Source organism: Aptenodytes patagonicus, chromosome 18 (assembly GCF_965638725.1).
Source record: "Aptenodytes patagonicus chromosome 18, bAptPat1.pri.cur, whole genome shotgun sequence".
Lineage (NCBI taxonomy): Eukaryota > Metazoa > Chordata > Aves > Sphenisciformes > Spheniscidae > Aptenodytes > Aptenodytes patagonicus.
In genome coordinates, this window is record NC_134966.1 from 2,852,317 (window position 1) to 2,874,164 (window position 21,848).

Sequence of the window (21,848 nt, forward strand, 5' to 3'; positions counted from 1 at the left end):
ATTGTGCAGCTTTCAGGCCCCGAGCCCTGAGCTTGGATCTTCTGACAGTTTTTACCAGCTGAGCATCTTGCACTGGGGATTTTACCCCTTTAATAAGGGGAAAAAACAAAGGGAAAGAGCAGATAGGACTTGGTCTTGCCTACTCAATGGGCAACTTGGTATATTTTACATGCTAATGTGAAGGGTCTGAATGCTCCGGTGGGGAGCTGCATCATGCCTTGCTGATGCCCTGAAACCATCAAAGTCCCCATACCATTGCTTACTGCCTTTTTATTTGTCGCTGTTCACCAGCTGCTCTGCCCGCTAGCGGGGGATCGCTGTCAGGAGTGTATTTCATTTCTGAATGTGGAACAGAGAGATTTTTCCCTCCAGCAAGAGCCAGTGAAAAGGAACCGCTGCTCTGTGGAATGCTTTTTTCTTCTCTGCATTAACCCCTTGGCAGCCAGGCAGCCCCCTCTCTCTCCCCTGGTTTTAATTGAAAATGAGTTTTAGTGACAGTGAAAAAAGCTATGGATGGATAGCCCTGGAGACAGGGTTTTGTTTCTCCAGAAGCGGGGTGTGATAGGCACGGCAGCATCGCGGCTATTCTGTGTATCACGGAGGGAGAGGCAGCTCCTGTGCAGCTCAGTGCTCCCTGCCCTCCCTGGGACAGGGGGGTACCACAGCAGTGCCCAGCTCTGCTGCTGCATCCACACTGCTGCAGGATCTGCCTTAAGGACCTGGTCCAGCTCCAGGCTGAGTCCTGGGACTCCACCGGCTGCAGGAAAAGTCCTTTTTCTGTCTCTGAAGCTTAAGAGACCTTTGAATCTGTGATCTGAAGAAAAGGGGTCAGAAAAAGATAACTCTCCTGATTGTCTGTCTTGCATTTTGAGTGCATTATGGCTGTAGCACCTTTTTTATAGCGCCTTGGGAAAAGCAGTATTGCCAATCCTAAACTTTCCTTTAGACAGCCCCTCTCTCCTACCTTGCCCCCAACCCCAAGTCCTTGTTTTCCTTCCCTCACTGATTACGTGTTTCTCCTTGTCCCCACAGGCTTGCAGGTTGTCCTCAAGTCCATCATGAAGGCGATGGTGCCCTTGCTTCAGATCGGGCTGCTCCTCTTCTTCGCCATCGTAATGTTTGCCATCATCGGGCTGGAGTTTTACATGGGGAAGTTTCATAAAACCTGCTTCTCTAACGAGACAGGTGAGCTTCGAGCTTCGCTCCCCTCCCAGCGTATCGTCACGATGCTTCTAGTCCCCTTCATCTCATCGGGATGCTTTCTATCCTGCTCTTATGTTGCTTTTCCTTTTTCCTCTTCCACGTTCGCTGCATTCTCTCTCTCTTTACCTGCCCGCTCTAAGAGTTAACAGACTTTTGTGCTCATCCTACATGCACTGGGACAGATTCTCCTCTCTCTGTTACACCACCACAGCACCCCTGATGCTAGTGGGTTGCTCTCAGTCTACACAAGAGTGAGACCTCCTCTCATGGAAGAATTTTTTCATAGTAGAAATACAGAACCAAATTCCTGTTGGTCCAGCTTCTTGAAGGGTGGGGTTTTTTTTTGTTTTGTTTTTTAATTCTTTGGTCTCTTTACATTTTCGTTGGGTTTAGCTCTATGAACAGCTGCTGAACATTGAATTTCCTTGCAAGGTTTCTGGGGCAAGTTGCATGGGTATGAGAAAACCTTGGTGTGAAATAGTAAGAGTGGAAAGACTGGGAGCAACCAAAAAAATAAAAAAAATAGAAAAGGACAATAGATGGAAGGCAAGGAGCCCTTTGATGGAGAAAGGATAAAAATGTCCTTCAAACAGAGAAGGGCAAGGGAAATTGGGCACTGCAGAGTAAATGATGTGTCTGCCTGTGAATGAGTGATAAACCACGGAAGATGGAGGTGGAGAGGAATAATGCCCAGAGACTCTCAGCTGGGACTGGCTGCCATGTCAAAGCCAGCTGCTTGTCCATGGCTCAGAATTCATTCCAATTTAAAAAAAAAAAAAAAAAAAAGCCAATTTTTTCCATGTAATTTTTTAATATTCCTTTATAATAGTGCTAATATGTGTTGGTTATCTGGGCTATCCACAGATGAAAATATTGTTCTTGTCTCCAAAAGATTGCAATTTAAGGTACAATTGACTGTCTTTAAAACACAGTCTTGTATTTTCAGTGATTATCACTAATAGGTCTTAATATTGATTTATTTATACACATTCAAATGGTAATAAAACAACATCCCTGCCAAATCTCTGGGCATCCTTCACAGCGCTTTCTAACAACAACATGGAAACAGTTTAATATATTCAGTTTACACAGAGCTTTGCAAAAGCAGGGTGAAACTGTTTTCTTGCTTATGTTCCTACGTAATGTTAGAAAAGCGTAACACAGCTTGTAGAGGACAGTCAGGTGTTGTGACTTGTGAGCAAAGCACGATGGTTCTTGGAAGAAATTAATTTTTGGACTGGATTTGTAGGAGAGCAAAATCTGTGTGGGGTGCGTGTGTTCATGCCAAGCTGAACAGGTCTCAGCCCGCTGCAAGGTCTCTGGGGCTACTGCAGCAATTACAGAGGAATAATAACAACGGTGACGATACAGGCGTGTAGGAAGCAGAAGCATTCTTGGTGAGATGGCAGGGAGAAAGCAATTATGAGCAGGTTTGCATTTCCTAGGAGCATTTTTAGGTCTGTTAAATTGCAACCAAGGTGGGTGATTTTTTGCATCCTTCATTTGCAGGTAGCAGCTGCAGCCTGAGCTCTGAGGCTCTGTCACTAATGGGCTGACTTTAGCCAGTGGGCTAAAGAGAAGAGTGATTTTTTTTCTTTTTCCCCTTTCCCCAGAAACTAGTTAACGTAAAAGGGAAAAATAAAACCCAAAGCTGTTTGTGTTCTCTGCAGACAACTCTCTGACATCAGTGATGACTGAGAGTTCTCTGTGCCAGGCTTGGGGACTGAGAACAGATTTTTGTTATGTGTAATGTTGTGTGTAAGTGACTCTTGCTTGCTGGGTGGCTCCCAGCTAGGAATTGGGAGTGCAGCCAAAAAACTGTTGTGTGTGTTGCGTATCTCTGCATCGCAGCACCTGGCATCTCGGTGGGAGGATGCGGCGTGGCCGGGCTCACCTTGCCCCGAATCCCCTCGCCGGGCAGTGTGGGAAGGTGCCTGTGTTTACAGGCACCGGCCCTTGCTTTTCTCAAGGGCTAACGAGCTGGTTGTCAGATGAATTATGGGTATCGATTCCACCTGCTCGGCGGGAAATGGTGTGATGGTGTTTCTGGAAAGGCGGAGAGCGGTGAGGTTTCCTGGCACTGCGGTCCCTTGTGAGCGGAGCAGCAGAGTATCCCTCAAAGCCATCAGCAAAGCCTTTTAAAACCTAAGTGCTCATCATCTCCAAAGAGGTGCATTAACAAGCCCAGGCCTGATACCACGGGCTCCAAAGGCTGGCTTGAGTGTGGAAATGTGAACCTCATTAAAGAGATGCCTCTGTCAGAGGGCAGCAAATTGGAGGAGGAGGAGTTGCTCATGCTTGTTTCTGTTCCAAATCCCCAAAGTGAGCAAACTCCTGGGATTTTTCCTGGAACCAGGAGCCACATGAGAGGTACCAGCTGTTGCTTCAGCGCATCGTGGAGGGAACCGAGTAGAGGTGTCAACAGCAAATATTGCTATAGCCCCGCTAATCCAGTAGCCCTGGGTGGGTCAGTAATAAACTGCAATGAAGAGGAATGCTGGGGACCAAAATGTGGCAAAAAGGTTATTCAAGGCCTTTGCCACTCAGCCTGACAGACTGTTCTGAGCTAGTGGAAACATTTCTCTATTTTAATGGAAAATGGGTAAGAATTAATGGCAGTGCATGTTCCAGTGGATGCCTGACTTGTTTTCTTCTCCCTGCATCCTCCATGCTGTCCTGTTCTGGTGACACAGGATTATTTTTAAGCAGCCACCCTCTGCAGCTGACCCAGCCCAAGTGCCCTGAAGCTGCTCCAGGAGAGGAGGGCATCACATTTGTTTCCCATTTTTCCTTGAGACTCCCCTTTTCTCGGTCTTCCCCAGCCATGGGAGTAGGGACCAGTTCTGGTCTCTTTTTTTAAAAAGGAAAAAAAAGCCCAACCCTTTGTAGTAGATGTGCATTGCATTTTCAGAACATTACCTGACAACAAAAGGCCAAACAGAGACAAAACTGGATTCTCTTTTAAGACACACAAATGGTCTGCAAGAACCAGATTTGGTATCTTCTTTTTGCAGGCTTGTCTCACTAAGCCCTTGTGAAAGCCTGTGGTGACCCATATGGGAGCTGGAGAGAGATGCCCTGCATTAAGGTGTTGAGTCAACAGGAAAACGCATCACACATATGCACAGACACAAATATATCCTGGAGCCACGGTGACAATCTTGTTTTCCTGCTGCAGGCTTTGCTCTATAGAATGATTATTCCTAATTATTGTTAGTGCTGATCTTGTTTTCCCCCTGGTGGATTTGATTTTGTGCAGTTTGCTGCTCCATTACCATAACGTGTCACTTTTAAAATTCTTTAATATTTCCCAAATTGCATCTCTGTGTAAATAGGACTATTACTTAGTATATATATATATTTACTTTGAAAACCTAGCACTTTAGTTTTCCAAATTGCTCTGTGCTGGTGCTTACAATGTCTCTGGAGGGCTGCAACACTTCAGACTTCACAGCTGAACCTGGAAGATGCTGGCCACCATTCTGGCCATCCCTTGTGGTCCTTAACTATCACAGACTCATCCTCCTTTGCCTTCTCTGGGTCTGAAATGAAACTCAGCAGAGAAACTCTATCCCTGCTGCAGACAAGCTGACAGCTGGATGCTTTCCCCGCCACGTGTACCTACGCCGCACAGCATTGCCCTTTGGGGCAGAAATATGAAGCTTACAGAGGGGCTGGAGCTCTTAGTCCACCTTGCAGGTTGCTGTGGTGGTGCTGCCTTGTGACGAAGCCAGGGGCTCCTCATGCAGCTGTGGTCTAACATCTATATCTGGACAATTTTGGGGCTATCCACAAGCAGCTCTTGCTTAAGCCACTGGTGAAGAACCTGCCCTTTTGCTTTAATGTTATAGTGTCAATATTTAGCATCTAGCTACGCTGTATGAGGGTGTATCGTTGGCTCACAGCGTTTGAAGTATGCACCATTCCCAAGCCCTTGCTTTTATTGCACTGTTTTTTTTGTGGTATTTCTCATATATGACATGGCTGAACACTGGGGCAAACTACAAATGATGGGCACTTCAGGGATGGCCCATCCTACTCCACCCTGCCACTAAACTCTCTTTTATAACATAATAGTATATAAATGACTACATGGGCGTAATGTCTTTCGCATGCCTATAGTGGCACAAGGAAGCCTGAAATGTAAATTACATTCATGCGGTGGTGCAAGGAAGGTGCAGCAGCACCAGCTGCTTGACTGGCTTCAGTCGGTAACTTTTATCCCCGCTGTTCTTCTCTGCAGGTGATGAGGTGGGAGATTTTCCTTGTGGAGAGGAGCCTCCTGCCAGGCAGTGTGAGAGTGGGACCACCTGCAGGGAGTACTGGCAAGGGCCCAACTACGGCATCACCAACTTTGACAACATCCTCTTTGCTGTGCTCACCGTCTTCCAGTGCATCACCATGGAGGGATGGACCGACATCCTCTACAATGTGAGTCCGCTGATGGGGCTGTAGGGCTCCTGGGGTGCTGTTATACATTGCGTTAGTTTGGAAAAGGTTGTTCTGGAAAAAAAGTAATTTAGTTTGTGCATTTTCCCCTATTGATTAGCACCCCATCCTGCTTTTTAGGAAGATTGTTCCTATTTTCTTGAGGGTTGTTCTGCAGGTCCTGTAAGAGCCTTTGAACCACCATTGTGGCCTGTGGTGGTTTGAGGCTGCAGACTTGCTTACCTGCCATATGATGTCTTGTGTCAGTGTGATGTTGCCATGTGTAAGAATTGGTGTGTGTCACTCCAAGGTGGTGGTGTGCTCTGCTGTAGGATGGGTGGGTGAGTAGGAGCATGTTCTCACGATGTCCCATAGAAAATCAGTTACCAAACTGCACAATATAGGGTGGCAAAACCAGTGACGTGTTAACATTTTGCACCTAGAGGTTTTCTCTCTTGACTGGGTCTAGCCTTCGTGATCAAACTTGTAATTTACATCAATGAACAGCATCAGCGGGATGTCAGCACCGAGATCCAGTACTAGTTTTGGCAACTCCAGTACAATTTTACAAAACCCTGTCAGTCACCTTCACACCTGGCATGACTCTGTTGGCTGTAGAGAAGATACACTGGGCTGAATTTCCTCATTAGGGTCTTCACTGGCTGTGCCTCCTGCCAGCCAGGACCATGACTGTCACAGCCGCTCAAGGTCAAAACCTTTTGGTCAGTTTTACTATTTCCAATTTTACCAAGAATAGGGCAACTTCACCCAATTAGCAACAACTGAACTACTCTGCTGTCTTTCAGGCAGTGTAATGCTCTCATTTGTGTCTGTAATTTATACCTACCCTTTTGAGGTGTCCTGTCTTGAGAGGCAAGCACCTAACCCTTGCTAACAGGCTGGGAATAAAACCCTTCAGCTGGTTTCCAGCATCTGTATCATATCTCCTTGCAAAGTGTGACAGCTGCTCTTCGGGAGCCGTAAGGGACCTGTGTATCTGTTGCAGACCTGTTCTCCCCAGCTTTGTGATTTGCTTAGATCTTCACATGTTTCTGCAGTGGGTGTAAAGTGCTATGGTTCGGGTCGGGAGGACGGTCCAGCTGTTTTGTACTTCCATTTTCTGTGGCAGTAAAGGACTTTATCAAGTACCGGGGAAGGAAGGAGAGAGAGTGGTGATGATTAGCAATGTATGTCTACACTGGCTGCTTCTTTCCTTTGACTGTAGAAGGAAGGACAATCTGACAGCCGTGCATAGATGATCTGAATTACCCCACGCTGTCCTAGCCAGAAGTGCCAATGTGGAAAAATAACTAAGGTAGGCATTAGTAATGCCTCCAGACCATTTCACTGGCCGGTAGGACTACAAAGTGTTCGGTCAACTTCATTATAGACTCTAGACCCATGCTGGGTTGCAGACCTTCCTGTGAGGGTTTCTGTCGCAACAGGAAAGTATTATTAATATCAACCACAGTAAATTGAAAGATACAATTCTGCTGTGTTTGAAGCCAATATATCTGATTTATTACCTTCTCCACTCATTGCTCAGTTCCTCCATTTCTTCCCAGTCTCTGCCCACTTAGAGCGATCTCTAGAAGGGCCCATTTCCCCACTGCATGCCCTCCCCTTGCCCTGAAACTTTGTCACACAACCAGTTTCTCCCATTCTCATTCAGCAATCCCGTTCCTTCTTTCTAGTACCAGCTGTTGTAAGAAAAACCCATTAGCATCCTGGCTGGAATTGATTGATCAATACATGGTGTATTAGATCATCTTCTCCCAAACTGCACTTTGTACCACATGCAAAAACCTGAGCTTACTATTGGGGTATTGATTTGGGGGGTTGCTTTGAAAACTACTATAGTATCATTCTAGATACCTATTAATCTAATTGGAAACAGACGCCTGGATGAGATGCAGTTGAATATTTGTTGTATAATGTCAAGCCTTGTCTGACACTCCAGCTTAGGTTTTAATGCTTGCTGGGTTCATGTCTCTGAAAGATACGAAGGTCTCTGGACAGTCTGCTTGTTGTGTGGAGGGTGAGTAGTGTGTGTCGTGCCACAGGACCACTTGGCAGACGGTGTTCACGTAACTAGTGCCAGCAGCCATCTCTGCCCCCTCTCCCTTGGCCCTGCCCTGCATGCTGTGTTACCCCCTCCTTGTGCTGCTCTGCTTGCTGAGGAGCTGGCTGTGCTTTTGAAGGTTAGTAGCTGAGAAAAGATGTGGGTGGAGAAGATCCACTCTGTGCAGCCCTGAACTTCTTCACAGCTTCAGTCATCTGCTGTTTTCTGGCTGCTTGGCTTTCGTCTTGGTTTCTTCTGTGCCTACTCTAAGTTAAACAAATTTTAAAATGAAACAAAAGCCCAAACCACGCTGCAGCAATGACTGAAAACCCAGCATGGTGCGTGTTTGTGGATGCAGTTGTCAGACTGTGCAGAGGTAACAGCAATGCAAACAGTCCGTCCATCCAGCACCAGTCACTTCAGCAACTGAACATTAATGCTGCCTGAATCAGCTGGATCCCTACTTAGAATCATAGAATCATTAAGGTTGGAAAAAACCTCTAAGATCATCGAGTCCAACCATCGACCCAACACCACCATGCCCACTAAACCATGTCCCTAAGCGCCTCATCTACACGTCTTTTAAATACGTCCAGGGATGGGGACTCCACCACTTCCCTGGGCAGCCTGTTCCAATGTTTCACCACTCTTTCAGTAAAGACATTTTTCCTCATGTCCAATCTAAACCTCCCCTGGTGCAACTTGAGGCCGTTTCCTCTCGTCCTATCGCTTGTTACTTGGGAGAAGAGACCGACCCCCACCTCGCTACAACCTCCTTTCAGGTAGTTGTAGAGTGTACTAGGTTGATATGGGAAGAAGCTGGAAGATGTTGCCTCCTGTATCCAAAACTTGAACAGTGGGGTAAGTGAATATGTGTCAGGGTCCTTCTCCTTGGTTTGTGGAGGACAGGAAGTAAGCCAGCATATTTAGGCTTAGGCAATGAGTGAGTGTCAGGGAGCTTTAATTCACCATTTGGATTCTCCACTGCTGAGGAGAATGTTTTTGGCCCAGAGAATTTTGCAGCGGTGGAGCTAGTTGCCCTGCCAGCCCCAGCCTCTGGTCTCCTCAAGGAAACCAGCATTCCCCTGATGCAGGATACTCATCAGAGCAGAGCTCTGAAGCTACTTTCAATGTTTTGCTTAATTAAGATTTGCAAAAGGCTGTGGGACCACAAGAGGCAAGGTGTGGTCTATGTAAACTGTGATTATACATTAGCAAGAAAAAAGGCTGGTGCTTTTTCTCCCACTAATGAACTAGAAAGCAGGGAAGGCTGCTGTTCCTAAGGCTTAGCAGAGCCCTTCCTTCACCCCACCCTTTGTGTACCCACTGCCACATGTTGGGTTTGGCTGGGGTAGGTTTGTTGCCTTGCTTGTGCAAGCCCTCTCCCTTCCTGCTGTTAAAGCAGACAGCCCCACATGGGGTCCATTCTTAGGGCTGAAATCCCTTTGATGCCAGCCAGTCTAGGACCAAGAGACCCATTACGGGGAAGTTGAGGTTAGGACTGCTTCCTTAATGGGGCATTCATTTTCTTCTGGAAAATGGTGATTGATTGATTGCCCTGCATCAATAGGCCTTTGTTATTGCTCCTCTTTTCCTGCTACTACATTTGTTGTGGGATGTTCAGAAGAGTTAAGTTTTTTAGTTTGCAGTGGTGATGGCTGGGGTCAGTCGCAGGGTGAGACGTGCTTTACCAGTTCAGCATTAATTTAACCAAGGGAGAGAGTTTGCTCTGTCCTGGAAGCAGCTTTGAGACTGAAAAGTTGGTCTGTGGTGGCATCAGGCAAGCTGAAGAGTTTGGTGTAAAGTGATGTTCAGGAAAGAAGGAGCTTGGGCTTCAGTTTGATGGTTTGGCTCAGGTTTTTCCAAAGCAAGAGGTTTGTTGTGAAGGGTTATTCAGTCATTTCCAAAGGTTTGAGATGACTTTATATGTGGTCCAGATGCAGCCCTCCTACAGATGTAGAGAAAAATAGCATCAAAGGCTAGGCTTCGCTGTAAGTAATCTGCCTTGCAGATATTCACTCCTTCTCCTGTGATAAACTGAGGAATTCGGAGGGTAGGGAGAATGCAAGTTCACAAATCTCAGCCCAATTTTTCCTTGCTAGTCCACTGTTTATACTTTCAGAGTTTCATTTTAATTAGGGCCAATGAAAGCTTTCTAGCAAGACTTCATCTGGAAGGTGATTTATGCTTGAAGCAAAAAGACTGAATCATCAATTGGGCAAAATGCTTCGAGAATAAGCTGGGGAAAACTCCTTCCTGAATCAGCAGCACAACAGCATCAGAGCAACTGCTCCAAACAAGCACTTCTGTGAGCTGCAGATTTGTCAGCTGTGGCCTGTTTCTACTCAAAAAGGTCCAAGGAGCAACAGGTGATTTAGGAAAGTTGCTGTGTCCTGAGGACAGGGAAGAACCTTTTCTCCAGCAAATGGAGTGGACTTACCTCCTGCTAATTCAAGGCTTCAAAGTGACCTGGGAATGCATTAAAATAGAGTAACTAAACTGTTTTCCTCAGTGTGGGAGGATTCAGTGTCACAGTCCGGTGTTGTGAACAGTTTTTCAGTCTAATCCAGTGCAGACAGATCAGAGATCCCTGAAGTACGGGCAGAGCATCTTCTGGATGGTGAAATTAGGGAAAAACCTACCTAGAGCACCAGCTCACTGTGGGCAGCAATGCTGCTCCAGCACAACATGCCCTAGATTAACAAACCTGACTTCTTTTTCTGCAAGTGGGACTAGTTTAGTCCCAGGCTGGTCCCGCGACAGGAGTTGTGCCTCTCAGCAAAGTGGACCAGCCCTTGCACGGGGCTGATGCAACCATTCTGCATCCTAGTTTGGTGGTGCTGACACAGGCTCTGCTCTGGGCCCTGTTGCTCAGGGCAGGCACTTTCTGCAGTAAGCAGTGTGCACCTGGAGCATCACACTGGGGTTGGGGGTGATGTGAGACAGCAAGGGTTGCTGCGTCCACTTTGCTTGTGCCTGAGGGAGCCATTACTGAGGTAAGTGGTAACTGGTGATCAGATTATCTCTTGGGACCGTTATGTAAATTTATTCATTAGTTCCCATAAAGTATTTTAATATGCTAAGTATTGCCATGCTGCACTTGTTATCACGCTTTAAGCTTAGCTGTCTGACAGTAACCAGTGGCTGCTGGAGCTTGAGGATGTTAGCACAGCTCGGGGAGGAGAACATTTCCAGTGATGGCCTCCAAGGTCTCGGCAAACTAAGGTGCAGAGTCTGGGTAAAGAAAACTGAGGCTGAGTACTGGGGACAAATACAGAGGTGGGAGGAAATAATGCAGAAGCTCAGCAAAAGAAACTGTGGTGCCCTGGGATCTGAGTCCTTCTGAGTCCTGATCTTCCTCCAGATCTAGTTTTCAAATTAAACAATGGTATTTTAGATCATCTTGTTTACATGCTTAGTGTTTGTGAATGACAGTGAGTCATCTATTGCATATTGCTAATATAGGCTATTTGAAGGTGTAAAACTTTTTAAAGAGGCAATAGAATAACTCCTGGTTTCCTCTTCTAAAGTGGTAATTCTGTTTTTCCCATGCAAGAACCTTATTGTCCATCCTAAAACACTCTCCAGCCTTCCATCCCGATTGACATGGGAAGCTCACCTTGTTTTGCAAAGTGAGAAAAGCCTGAAAAGTCTTGTGCCTGCCCATGAATTCCCCAATTAAAACAATTCTTTTACTATACTAAGTAGAAGCATTCATTACAAAGCCTGTAACCAGAGAAGAGACACACTGGTAGCCTTCAATGAGATAGCTAAGGTAGACTTAGCACTGTGGTTAGCTTGGAGCGTGATGCTTTCCATTGTATACTCAGTGGAGTAGGAAGGTTTTTGAGCTCCTTGCTGTGGTCGTTACACAGCCAGCACTGTTTGAGCTAGCTGGTCTATACTCCTCCGTGAGGTGTAGTCATGCCTTTGCAGTGGAGGTGCATGATGAGCTTCCAAGGAGCTGAGGAATGTGGTTTGTGGTCCCAGCTCTCCTACAGAAAAACATGGGTCAAACCTGATTCATCTGAAGTTGGCAGGAGTCTTGATGTTGACTTTCAAAGAGCTGGGTTTTCACCTTTTATCTTTTCTTTACAGGAGTTCAAAGCTACATGGTGGAATTTGCTTTGCAAAATAGGGACTCCTTGCAGGAAAGGAGAAATGTCAAAGTGTACGCTCACTCTCTTTTAATCTTAATGGCAAGAGATTTTCATGTTTCTTCTATTTTCTACTGATAAATATTAGTGTCCAGTGGGTATTTCAAGACTGTGGACTGGGCCTAACTTAATATGCTTGTAAGTAGGAATGAACAGTTCAAATAAAATGTAAGTCTACCCTAAATTGGATCTCAAATAGAACTTTACCCTCACTGAATTTAGAATAGCTTATGATTCACTTGGTATTTTTCATTCCCCTTTGTGTCTTTGAATTTCTTGATTCCTATAAAGATACAGAAATGGAAGGTTGAACCATTGACACTCGGTCTTCATCAGTCACAACTGTGAGTTGAGGAATCAAGTGATGTTCCTCGGGAGGAGTTTGGATGTGACTAGCACTGGCTGCCTGGACCATGAGATGGTTTCCTGTGCAAAACCCTCCAGGAAGGTGGAGGAAAGGTGCAGGTGAACATGCAACAGAAAGCAGAAGGGAAATAAATAACATAAAGCAGCATCCCCGCATCTTGGATACTTGGATTAAGGTTCCTCTTGGCTCGCTGCCTGCTTGTAAGATTCCTCCTGGGCTCAAGAGCCCCCACACTTTCAAGCACCTCTTAAACCTTCCAGTTAAGGTTTAAAGGTGACTTAAGTGGCTTTTGCTGGCCCTTTGCTCATGATTGTGGTTTCCTGTAAGGTTATGCACTTGCCTTTCCTAATATGTGACTGTCATGACTGCTTTGGCATAGCAGTAAATGCAATAGCAAAGCCTGTGGGACTCCGTGAAGGTGCCTTTGAAATTGCTCTCCTCTCCTAATACACCTAATGTGCTGTTGTCTGCTGTCTGTTAGAGGAGACCTGAAGTCAGTCCACTAAAGCACAAATCCGTAATTGCTAGATACTGAGATGGATGAGAATAAATTAGGTTTTGTTTACAGTGATATTTGTGTGTCCTGGGGCTGGCAGCCTGCGGTGTTAGTGGCTGAGGGGGTTTATGATGGGTTCAGTCCCCTGTGATTACTCTTTGTGCATGTGTGTGTGTGTATCAGTTCTCTTTGTTCTGAATTAACATATAGAGGAACAAAACTGTTTAGCCAGCAAAAGTGTGAGCAGACAGGAAAAGGGGGAGAAAATTGGCTGAAGTGCTTTCCTTACATTACGTTAACAGGAAGAATAAGCACAAGGAAAGGTTTTGTTTTGCTGCTCTGAATCACACAACACATTTCTGATGTGGTTTCTTTCTTTTATGCTGCATTCTCTGTCGTGTCCAAGGGATATGCTTTGCTCCAGCTGAATGTGGTGTGTCAGGACCCAGGGCTGGAAGAGAGCAGTACCAGAAAACAGACCAGGGGACTGATGCCACATTTGGCATTAACAGCTGCACAAGAGCAGCATGAAAACAAGGGCGCTCTGCTTTCACTTAGGCTTTCTGATATTGTGTTGCATGAGCTGAAATGCTCTCTGGGAACACAGCATGTGGCCAGGGCCTCAAGATTTACCTGGGTCTTCAAAGAGGTGGACATAGCCCTGTTGGAGATCTAATAATGCAGCACACTGTGGGAAGTGAGGAGCAAACAGGTGAAAAAAATTAACAATGATAAAGCAAGCGATGCTTAGAGGTATGTGAAGAAATGTGCCACCACAGTCTTGTCCGTAGCAAAGAGCCTGTTCTGACTTCTCATCTTTTCAGAGCATCTCAGAGCCGAGAGCGCACAGCATCTGCCTAACAGCTGGGTCACACATATAGTGTAAAATTTCCCATAGCCCTGTCTTGGGGAGAGATTACCCTTGGGACTTGATGTTCCCCAGTGCTGAACTTTTCTTGTCACTGTGCGTTTGCTCTTGGAAATGCACCGAGTGCCAAGGGAGATGCCTGGGACCAGGCGCTGCATTACGGAGCCAGCAGTGCACGTGTAATGTGCTGGTGTTGTGCACTCACGATGGGGATGGGAGCTGAGCTCCTGTGCTGTGCTAAAGTGCTGCATGGATGTAATTGTGCTCTCTTTCTCCCCGCAGTTTCATAAAGAAGAGAAAATCCCCTAACGTTGTTAGTGTTAAATTGCATTCGCTATTGAGTTAGGATGACTTTAATTTGCTAATAAGAATCAGCCATCTTACATGTGCACACAAAGGTGATCGATAATTCCCAGTCTCTCACTGCTGCTGTGGGGTTAATGTTGATTTCTTGTGTCTCAGTATCACCAGTCACTTACAGAAAAGTTGGGCAACGATGGCAGGATTAGGAGCAGGCAGCCAAGAGCCTGGCAGCAGCTTTGAGTGCAGGATCGGTGCGATAGTGAATAGCTGGGGAAGAAGGGAAGAGCCTAGACTGTGGATTGGTGCTTTTGCAGAACCGGTACTGGAAGTGTGCAGAAGGCAGGGACCGACTTAGGGATGACCAAGCCCTTGCAAGAAAAGCACCGAAGAGATCAGCCAAACTATTAACTTGAACACAAAGCCACGTTGGATGTTCTGGCTGGAGCCTTGCCACGTGTAAAACCCATCCCAACAGAGAGAGCCTGCACATGGCCTGTGCATTGCCCATGTCCCATTTATACCTCTTCCGAGGTCTTGAATGGGTTGATGCATAGCCCTTCTTCCAGCTGGTTACAGAGGTGTGGATTTCACACGTTTCCTGATGGTTTTAAGCCTGCTCCATCCCATTATGTTGTTACAACATGTATTTTGCTTGAGTGTCAGGGAGGTTTATTATTAGGTAGAAAAATGAGTCTTTTAGGTCAAAGTTCATTCATTTAGATTATCATTATCAGTTACGTGTGACAGTCATCTAGTTCTCAACATCTTTCCCAAATTTAAAAAATTATTGTGTAAACAGCATCACCTACCACCTGTGCCCTCCTGCCAGGCAGAAACCAAGTGGCATAAAAATAACCAAACTTCTCCTCAAAACCCTCCCTAGAGCTCCATGCCCAAACTTCCCGAGCATCTTGCTCTTGAGCAGAAGGTGGACTGGATTTCTCATCTCCCGTTTCCCCAGAGAGAAGCCTCACACCAGGCTTTGGAGTAACATATTTGCTACTAATGAGACCTTGTCAGATATATATAATATAGCAGTATAATAAATTGGTGTGTTCATCAACAGACTTGTAGTTCAGCTGAAAAATCCCTCGAGATCACTGAACAAGCAGCACAAGTTTCCCCGGCCTAGCTGAACTGCTCTGCTGACCCCTGTGAGAGAAAACCATATGGTAAATGGAGGAATCTGTACGACTGATGGGTCCTGTGCGGAATGATGAGCTGTCAGTACGACAGTCTTACACCAGCCTAAATTCTGCCTTGGCTGATAGCCATTTATTCATGCTTTCCTCCTGGATTTTGGAGGGCCATAGGGTCTGTTTGCCAAAGGGCTGAACTCCCAGATCTTTTAGGGATGCAGTGTTACTGCATGGCAGGTTTTGCATGCTTCCCCATCTGGAAGGTCTTGCTGAAATCCAAAGATATTGTAACAGAAATTGTGGAGCATGTCTAAGGCTAAAATAGCTTTGAAATATTTAGATGCCAAGATGGGTGCGATGCATGTCTCTGACCATGCCTGGGTCTCCATCCGTCTGGAAACGCAGACTGTCTGACCCTGTGCCCGCGAGGACATTCTCTCTAAGGCTAAAAGGATTGGGACATTTCAGCCCTGATTCAGCAAATTACCCTGTTCAGAAAAGCACTTGAGCAAATGTGTAAAGCTGAACAAGAGTTTAAGTGCCTCACTGAATTTTCTGCATTTTATTTAATGTCTTAGTGAAAGTGTATTCAAAATGACTGCGGGGTGGCCACCTCCAGGTTTAATAGGAGACATTTAAGATATACAGCAGGAGAGTGACATATATCATACAAACTTAAAGAGCCCCTTCAACAGAGCAATTGCTCTCTGAAAAGAAATGAAAATCTCTCCAGACAACAGCTTAATCATCAGTGCTTGCCAAGAAGTGAAAACTCCAGCTGAAGAAATTCACTTGCAGCTTGACAACATTATAGCATCGAGGGTACAAGCAGCTCTCTTACATGCCCAACAATTGCTTTCCTACACAGCATGAAAAAAGCAGCTGCATGCTTTCAAAAGTATGCCAGTCTGCTTATGCCATGACTGCTACATCTGTGGTTGGAGTGGAGGAGAATAACAGAACGCTTCTAAGAAAACCAAAAGTGAAGACTTCATTTGCTCTTGTAGTTCCTACGGCAACCCAAAATACCTGCGGCTAGGTTCTCCGACAGAAGAGGCTGGCTGTGTGTGGGCTCTGGGAGAAAGTCTTTGCTCTTTAATCTACAGACCACGTGCCCTGGGGTACAGGAGAGGAACGAAGGCAGGCTGCTGTAACGGGTACAATATTGGTGTATCGGTGTGGCATTGTGTCTGGGCGACTTGGTGGTGGGACGAGCGGGGTGCTCGGTGTGTGGGTGCAAGGCAGCTCAGGGGGTGCTGGGCTTAGGGAACTCCACAGATGGGTGCTATCAGGGCTGTTTTCTGTGTTGTGTCAGCAGCAGAGAAGACTGGGAACAGTCTGCTGGGGCAGAGGTCACCTGTGGTCAATGTGTTGGCATATGAGGGGGCTACAACAAGGTGCAAGTTGAAGCTGCACTTTGGCAGAAGATGCCATCATTCTCCTTTGCCTGCCTTCAGGGTCAGCACTGGTGACATTCAAGACTCCTTCCTTCTTTTTATACAATCATAGAATGGTTTGGGTTGGAAGGAACCTTTAAAGATCATCTAGTCCAACCCCCCTGCCGTGGGCAGGGGCATCTTCAACTAGATCAGGTTGCTCAGAGCCCCGTCCAGCCTGACCTTGAATGTTTCCAGGGATGGGGCATCTGCAATCTCTCTGGGCAACCTGTTGTTTTTCCTCCAAAAGATAAAGTTCCCAGCGCTACAGAGACTTGCAAATAGGAAATTTTTAATCCAGATGTTTTTTTCCAGCAACATTTTCATATTCTTGTGTTCCTTGTGCCAAAATCCAGCAAATGCTTTGTGAATCCCTTGCAGAAGGAAAATTGCTCATAAATGTGGAAAGCAGGATAACTGCGGAAAGCAGGATAACTGCTCATGAAACAAGAGAAACTCTAGGTCAAAGTCACCTTGCCTAGTGTCCAGACTGAAAAGTCATGCAAAATTGAGAGAGTTCATCTGCATGGGTTTGTAGCCATGTAAGAGCTCAGGATACAGCCCCAGCAGCTGGAGAACTTGCATTGGCTGTTATGGTGGAAGCACCAGTTGTCATTTAGCTGGATTAAAAATATTTGCTCATTTGTTTCTGAACAGCGAAGCAGGTATATTTGGAGCAACTATCCTGTGCAGAGCTTGTAGTGCCGTAGCAATGCTGGTACCAGCCATCAAGCTCGCCGGCCAGAGGTCGGCTCCTCGCAGGGCCAGGGAGTAATTATAGACACGGACTGCAGCGTGGTGAAACCTTCCAGTAGTGGAGACCAGTGCTTGCACAGCTGCTCCCTATGGCATGGGAGGAAGCCAAGAGAAAAAAGTGGATAGTTCCCATTTTTTTGACTAGATGCTTCCTAAACAGGGCAAGTGTAATTCGAAGCATTTGAAACTGTGTTTTAACAACAGTTAAGTCACCTGCTCATCAACACAACAAAAAAAGCTGGGTGTATGTGCTTATTTTAAGGTTAGTTTGTTTATTAGTATGGTCTGTGGCAAAAGCTTTTGTTGTTTGGCAGTATCCCTCTCTGCAAAGATTCTTCGAATATGGAGAAGAGCAGCTCTGGGCCAGTCTCATAATTTTCTGCAGACTTAATGAATTTACACTATAGTAAATATTTTCAAACTTAAAATTTGGAATTTCACAGACAGTTTTCATTCAAATTTGGAACAATTTGGCAAGACTTATGGTTAAGAAAAAATTTTTACTTTTCCTTTAGCAGACAGTCCTTTTCTATTTAAAATGTCTTAATAAAACCTTGTGAAACATCTTTAGATGGAGCTGAGAGGATCACAACCATCTGTTTTTTGTTTTATTTTGTCTGAAACAGGAAAATGGTAGTGATAAAATAGCTTTGGACTCCTGTCCTGAGAAGTAGAGTTTGCATTGAGAAAGGACTGTTGGATCTGGGGGCTTTGCCATGCTCTGAAGTTTGTGTGACCGAGTTCTCAGCTCCAGCTAGTTCTGTGAGCGGTAGATGTTTCTACAAGAGTATTTTCTGCTTATAATTGACTAGGAGAGAAGCTGTACTGCTGGAGGTAGTCTCATTAGAAGACAAAATGAGAAGGTGACCTAACCTAAATAGATCGATACTCTGCACAATCCCAATCCTCTGCTGAAGAACGGATGCATGTAATAGCCTATTGTTATAATTTTATACAATGGAATCAAGACTTTAACTCATTTAAACAGTTTTCTGCTATTGAAAATTTCTTGGGAAGCTTTTGCCTGCAATGTTTGGAGGGGAAAATCAGTGCTTGAGGTGTATAGGCTTTGTTCTTTCAGGAAGAATCTGGATCTGCATTTAAGATGACGAGGAAGCCTGCACGTTATTCTTAGGACTGTCATTATCTACAATGGTTTTGGGCATTGATCCACAATTTCCTATGTTCAAAGTCAGAAGATGATTGAGTATTGGATGTTTTCAGTGTTCTGGGAATCGGTCCATGTGACTGGCTCTGTCTTTCTGAGTTAGGGGCTGCAGGCCACAGGGGCTGCTGAGTGGGAGGAAAAGTTTATTCTGCATCTACTCACTAGACCAACAAAACCTTATATTTTGGTCTGATTGCATCCTTATCCTTATGTAAATACTGCATGTATCTGTGAGCAACCAAACTGGACAGAGGTCTAAATATGTGTGTCTGTGTGTACACATAAATGTGTGTATTCCTCCCTCCTTACAACTTTAGGAGTACATTTGGGGACAGCTTTGGCTCTTCAATGAAAGATAGCAGATACCTGAAGCCTTGCTGGTTGGCTTTGCAGTATAAAAAAAACACATTAAGAGAGCACCGAATTTATTCTAAGTGTAACTTGACTTACACATGAGTCTTCTCAAGCAATGAATGACATGTAAAGTACTCTTGCTTTCCAAGAATTTCAAACTCAAAAGCAGTGCCTGTTTTTCTAGGAGCAACCCCTCCTCAAAGTCTGCACAACCCAACCCCAACAGCTTCTGTGCTAACCTTGTGTGGTGACCTGGTAGTGCTCTTTCCCTCTTCTTAGAAAACAGAACTCGGTTGTGTGCTTAGAGAAAAGAAACTTGGAGATAACTATGCGAGGCACCTGTGGTGCTGGTTTGAATCGTAGAATATCTTGGAGTTTTGTTGGCTGAATTGACTGCCCCCTTAGCATCTCAGTTTAAGTCATGTTTAGGTTAAACTATTTGAATTACTTGGTCTGACTAGCTATTTGGCTTTTAGATTTATGATGAATATCGAATTTAGGTAGGGGAGGTTTGCTATTTGTTAGACATTGCTTTTGAGAGTGTTGAGATAAATGAGTGTTGCTGCGGATGCCCCCATGGCACGGCTGGGTGGCCTGTGGGCTGAGTGCTGTGGTGTTCAGCAAGGCAGTGCCTTGGTCCACTGTCACAGCTGAAGACTACTAGCCAAATAAAAGGTCTTTGGGTTGCAAGTAGCCCATGAGCTGCTTTTGGCTGCTTCTGGTTACAGTTTTGGTCTTTCTGGGCTCTGTTCATCATTGTGCCATTAACTTGCTGTGTGACGTTGCAGAAGGAGCTCACATATGTAAAATGCATGTTCCAGACAGCTTCTGTGCCATAACTGCCTGGTGGGGTTCACAGGGTGGCCAGTTGTGTGTTTGCTGGGGTAATGCTTTCTCCTGAGTACCTCCGCCATAGGTCTGACCTTCCTTATCATGAACGTGCATTACCTGGTTCCAATAGGAATTGCCTAGACCAAGTTTACATTCATAATTAAAATCCACAGCTGCTTAAAAATAAAAGAAAGAGGAGGAGGGATTACAAAAAAATATTAAAAATTAGGTAGAGTCCCTTGGCCAGCCTGTAATTTTTGACAGTGAAAGAGCTTTCACGGTGCCAGGCAGGCAGGCACGCTCATGAATAAAGCAGCTGAGTGAGTCCACACTAGCTGAGGAATGAATGAATTTTTTATCAAGAAATCCTGTTAACATATTTATGTATTGATTTATTGGTGCCATAAGCCTTCGGATCAAGGCATAAAACATCGGTGTTTTTGCTTTTTCAGTCTCCCCAGCTCTGTAAGGCTGGAGAAGGGGAGAAACAAAGGGAAGGATTTAGCTTCTATTTAAACTTGGCTGAATTAACATTATTACTGCATGCAATGACTATAGTTAAAACATGTTCATACACAGCTAGCAGTATTGTAGCAAAATTAAAATGCTGCCAGCTTCTAGGATTTTACTGAGAGTCTTCTGGTATTTGGGTTGATTTTATGCATTTGGATGCTTTCCTCTGAAAGCCCGGCTTCTGGATTTATGTGCTTGAGAGAATTATAGCTGCCTTCCTCTCTTATATGGGACTTTCTAACTCTTGTCATTGGAAAGAAAAGCTAGAAAATGTGAATCCTAAAGTATCAAAACCCAAAGAGCTAATTATCTATGTGTATGTATTTATTTTTCCTTTTGTATTTATTTATCTTTCCTTTTTAAAACAATGATCTCCTCTGCTTGAGGCTTCCACCTGGATTTCCTGCCCCATAGAGACTGATGGGAGCTTTGCCCTCTCATTTGGTGATGTGAAGATACTGCTTAAGCTGCCTTTCCCTCTCAGTTTTCACTGCTTGCTATGCGAAAAGGATTTCTCTTCCTGGAACAGAGGATGCACATCGTTCTGGTTTGTGATGGGGGTAGATGTGCTTCACCTTATGTTTAGGGTACCTGTATGTCCACTGGGGAGGCATAAGGCACATGTACCACACTTGTTGCCTCGGTATTGTGTGTTTGATTTTCAAACGTGCTGTGGTTGGTGTTCTGGGACCTCCGGGTGTCAGGGCAGCCCCGCAGGGCGCGGGGACGAGCAGGTGGAGAGGGATAGCTCTGGGGCTGGAAGCAGCATGGCCGTGTCAGGGCAGAGGATAACCAGCCCTATGGAGAAGCAGCAAGATCTGTGTTATCATGTCTGCCGAGCACTGGCTCTGTCTGGAAAATAGTGGTTTCTCTGGCAGAACATCAGGCAGGACTCCCTCAGAGCTGTGCTGCTGCATGGCATGGATGGGCACCGCTGCCTGATATGAAGGCATGGGGCAGGCAGGACTGCTACAGCTTTTCCTGCTTTAGGTATGTTTAGAGGGGGAAAAAAAGCACCTTTCCCAATTATTCTTGCTGGTGTGATGATAACGCCAGTGACAGTAACAGTGGCTTCTGCAAATACAAAGCAATAAATGAATGCAAATTAGGTTATGCTTTCAGAGTGATTTTCTGAAATCAAACTAACCCCTCTTGCCTTCTACTCAGGTATGAGTTGCTGCTGCATTGAATCCTACTGCACTGTGGCTGCTGCCTTTTGTGTTCTCCTGCCCTGGGCAGGCTCTTATGCAGCTTCCACCAACAACACCAAAGGGATGCTTTAATTTTAGCACCCCAAGCTTGTTACAGATTTGGCTGAGCTCTTGGTTCGAGGGGATAAGAGCTAATGCCAGGCCTGGTGTCTCACCCCTTATCCATACCTCGTGCTGCCAAGGCTTTTAAAGTCTGCAGTAGAGGCTGGTTGCGTGTGGTCTCAGGCCAGGAGTAGTTTGCTTTTTGTGAAGTACTCTGGATTTTGACCCTGGTAGTGAACAGCTCTGTGTTCTGCTCCTCTAAACAGCAAGAGGCTGTAGGGCTGGATGCCAGTGACTTCCCTTTTAGGGGCAGAAGGATTATCTTTGTTTCAAAACAGCCTTGATTTTAGTGTCGTGAGACTCAAAGGATTTTCAGATATTTTTCATCTGATGCCCACTTGGGAACCAGGAGTTATGGATGGATCTGAGAAGCAGCTGGGGGATTTTAACAAGGTAGATTGTTACTACAGCAGTGAAGTGGAATAACCTCTATCCTGAAGGTAAAAAGGAAGAG

The 21,848-nt window shown here is 45.4% G+C and overlaps 1 protein-coding gene across 1 annotated transcript in view; it reads left to right on the forward strand.

Moving 5' to 3' along the window:
* Window positions 1-21,848, forward strand: part of CACNA1B (calcium voltage-gated channel subunit alpha1 B) — a 308,891-nt gene that overhangs the window by 108,801 nt on the left and 178,242 nt on the right. The window contains exons 5-6 of the mRNA XM_076355414.1: window positions 1,033-1,185; window positions 5,447-5,634. Coding sequence (XP_076211529.1) covers window positions 1,033-1,185; window positions 5,447-5,634 — 341 coding nt within the window. The remainder of the gene's footprint in view (window positions 1-1,032; window positions 1,186-5,446; window positions 5,635-21,848) is intronic.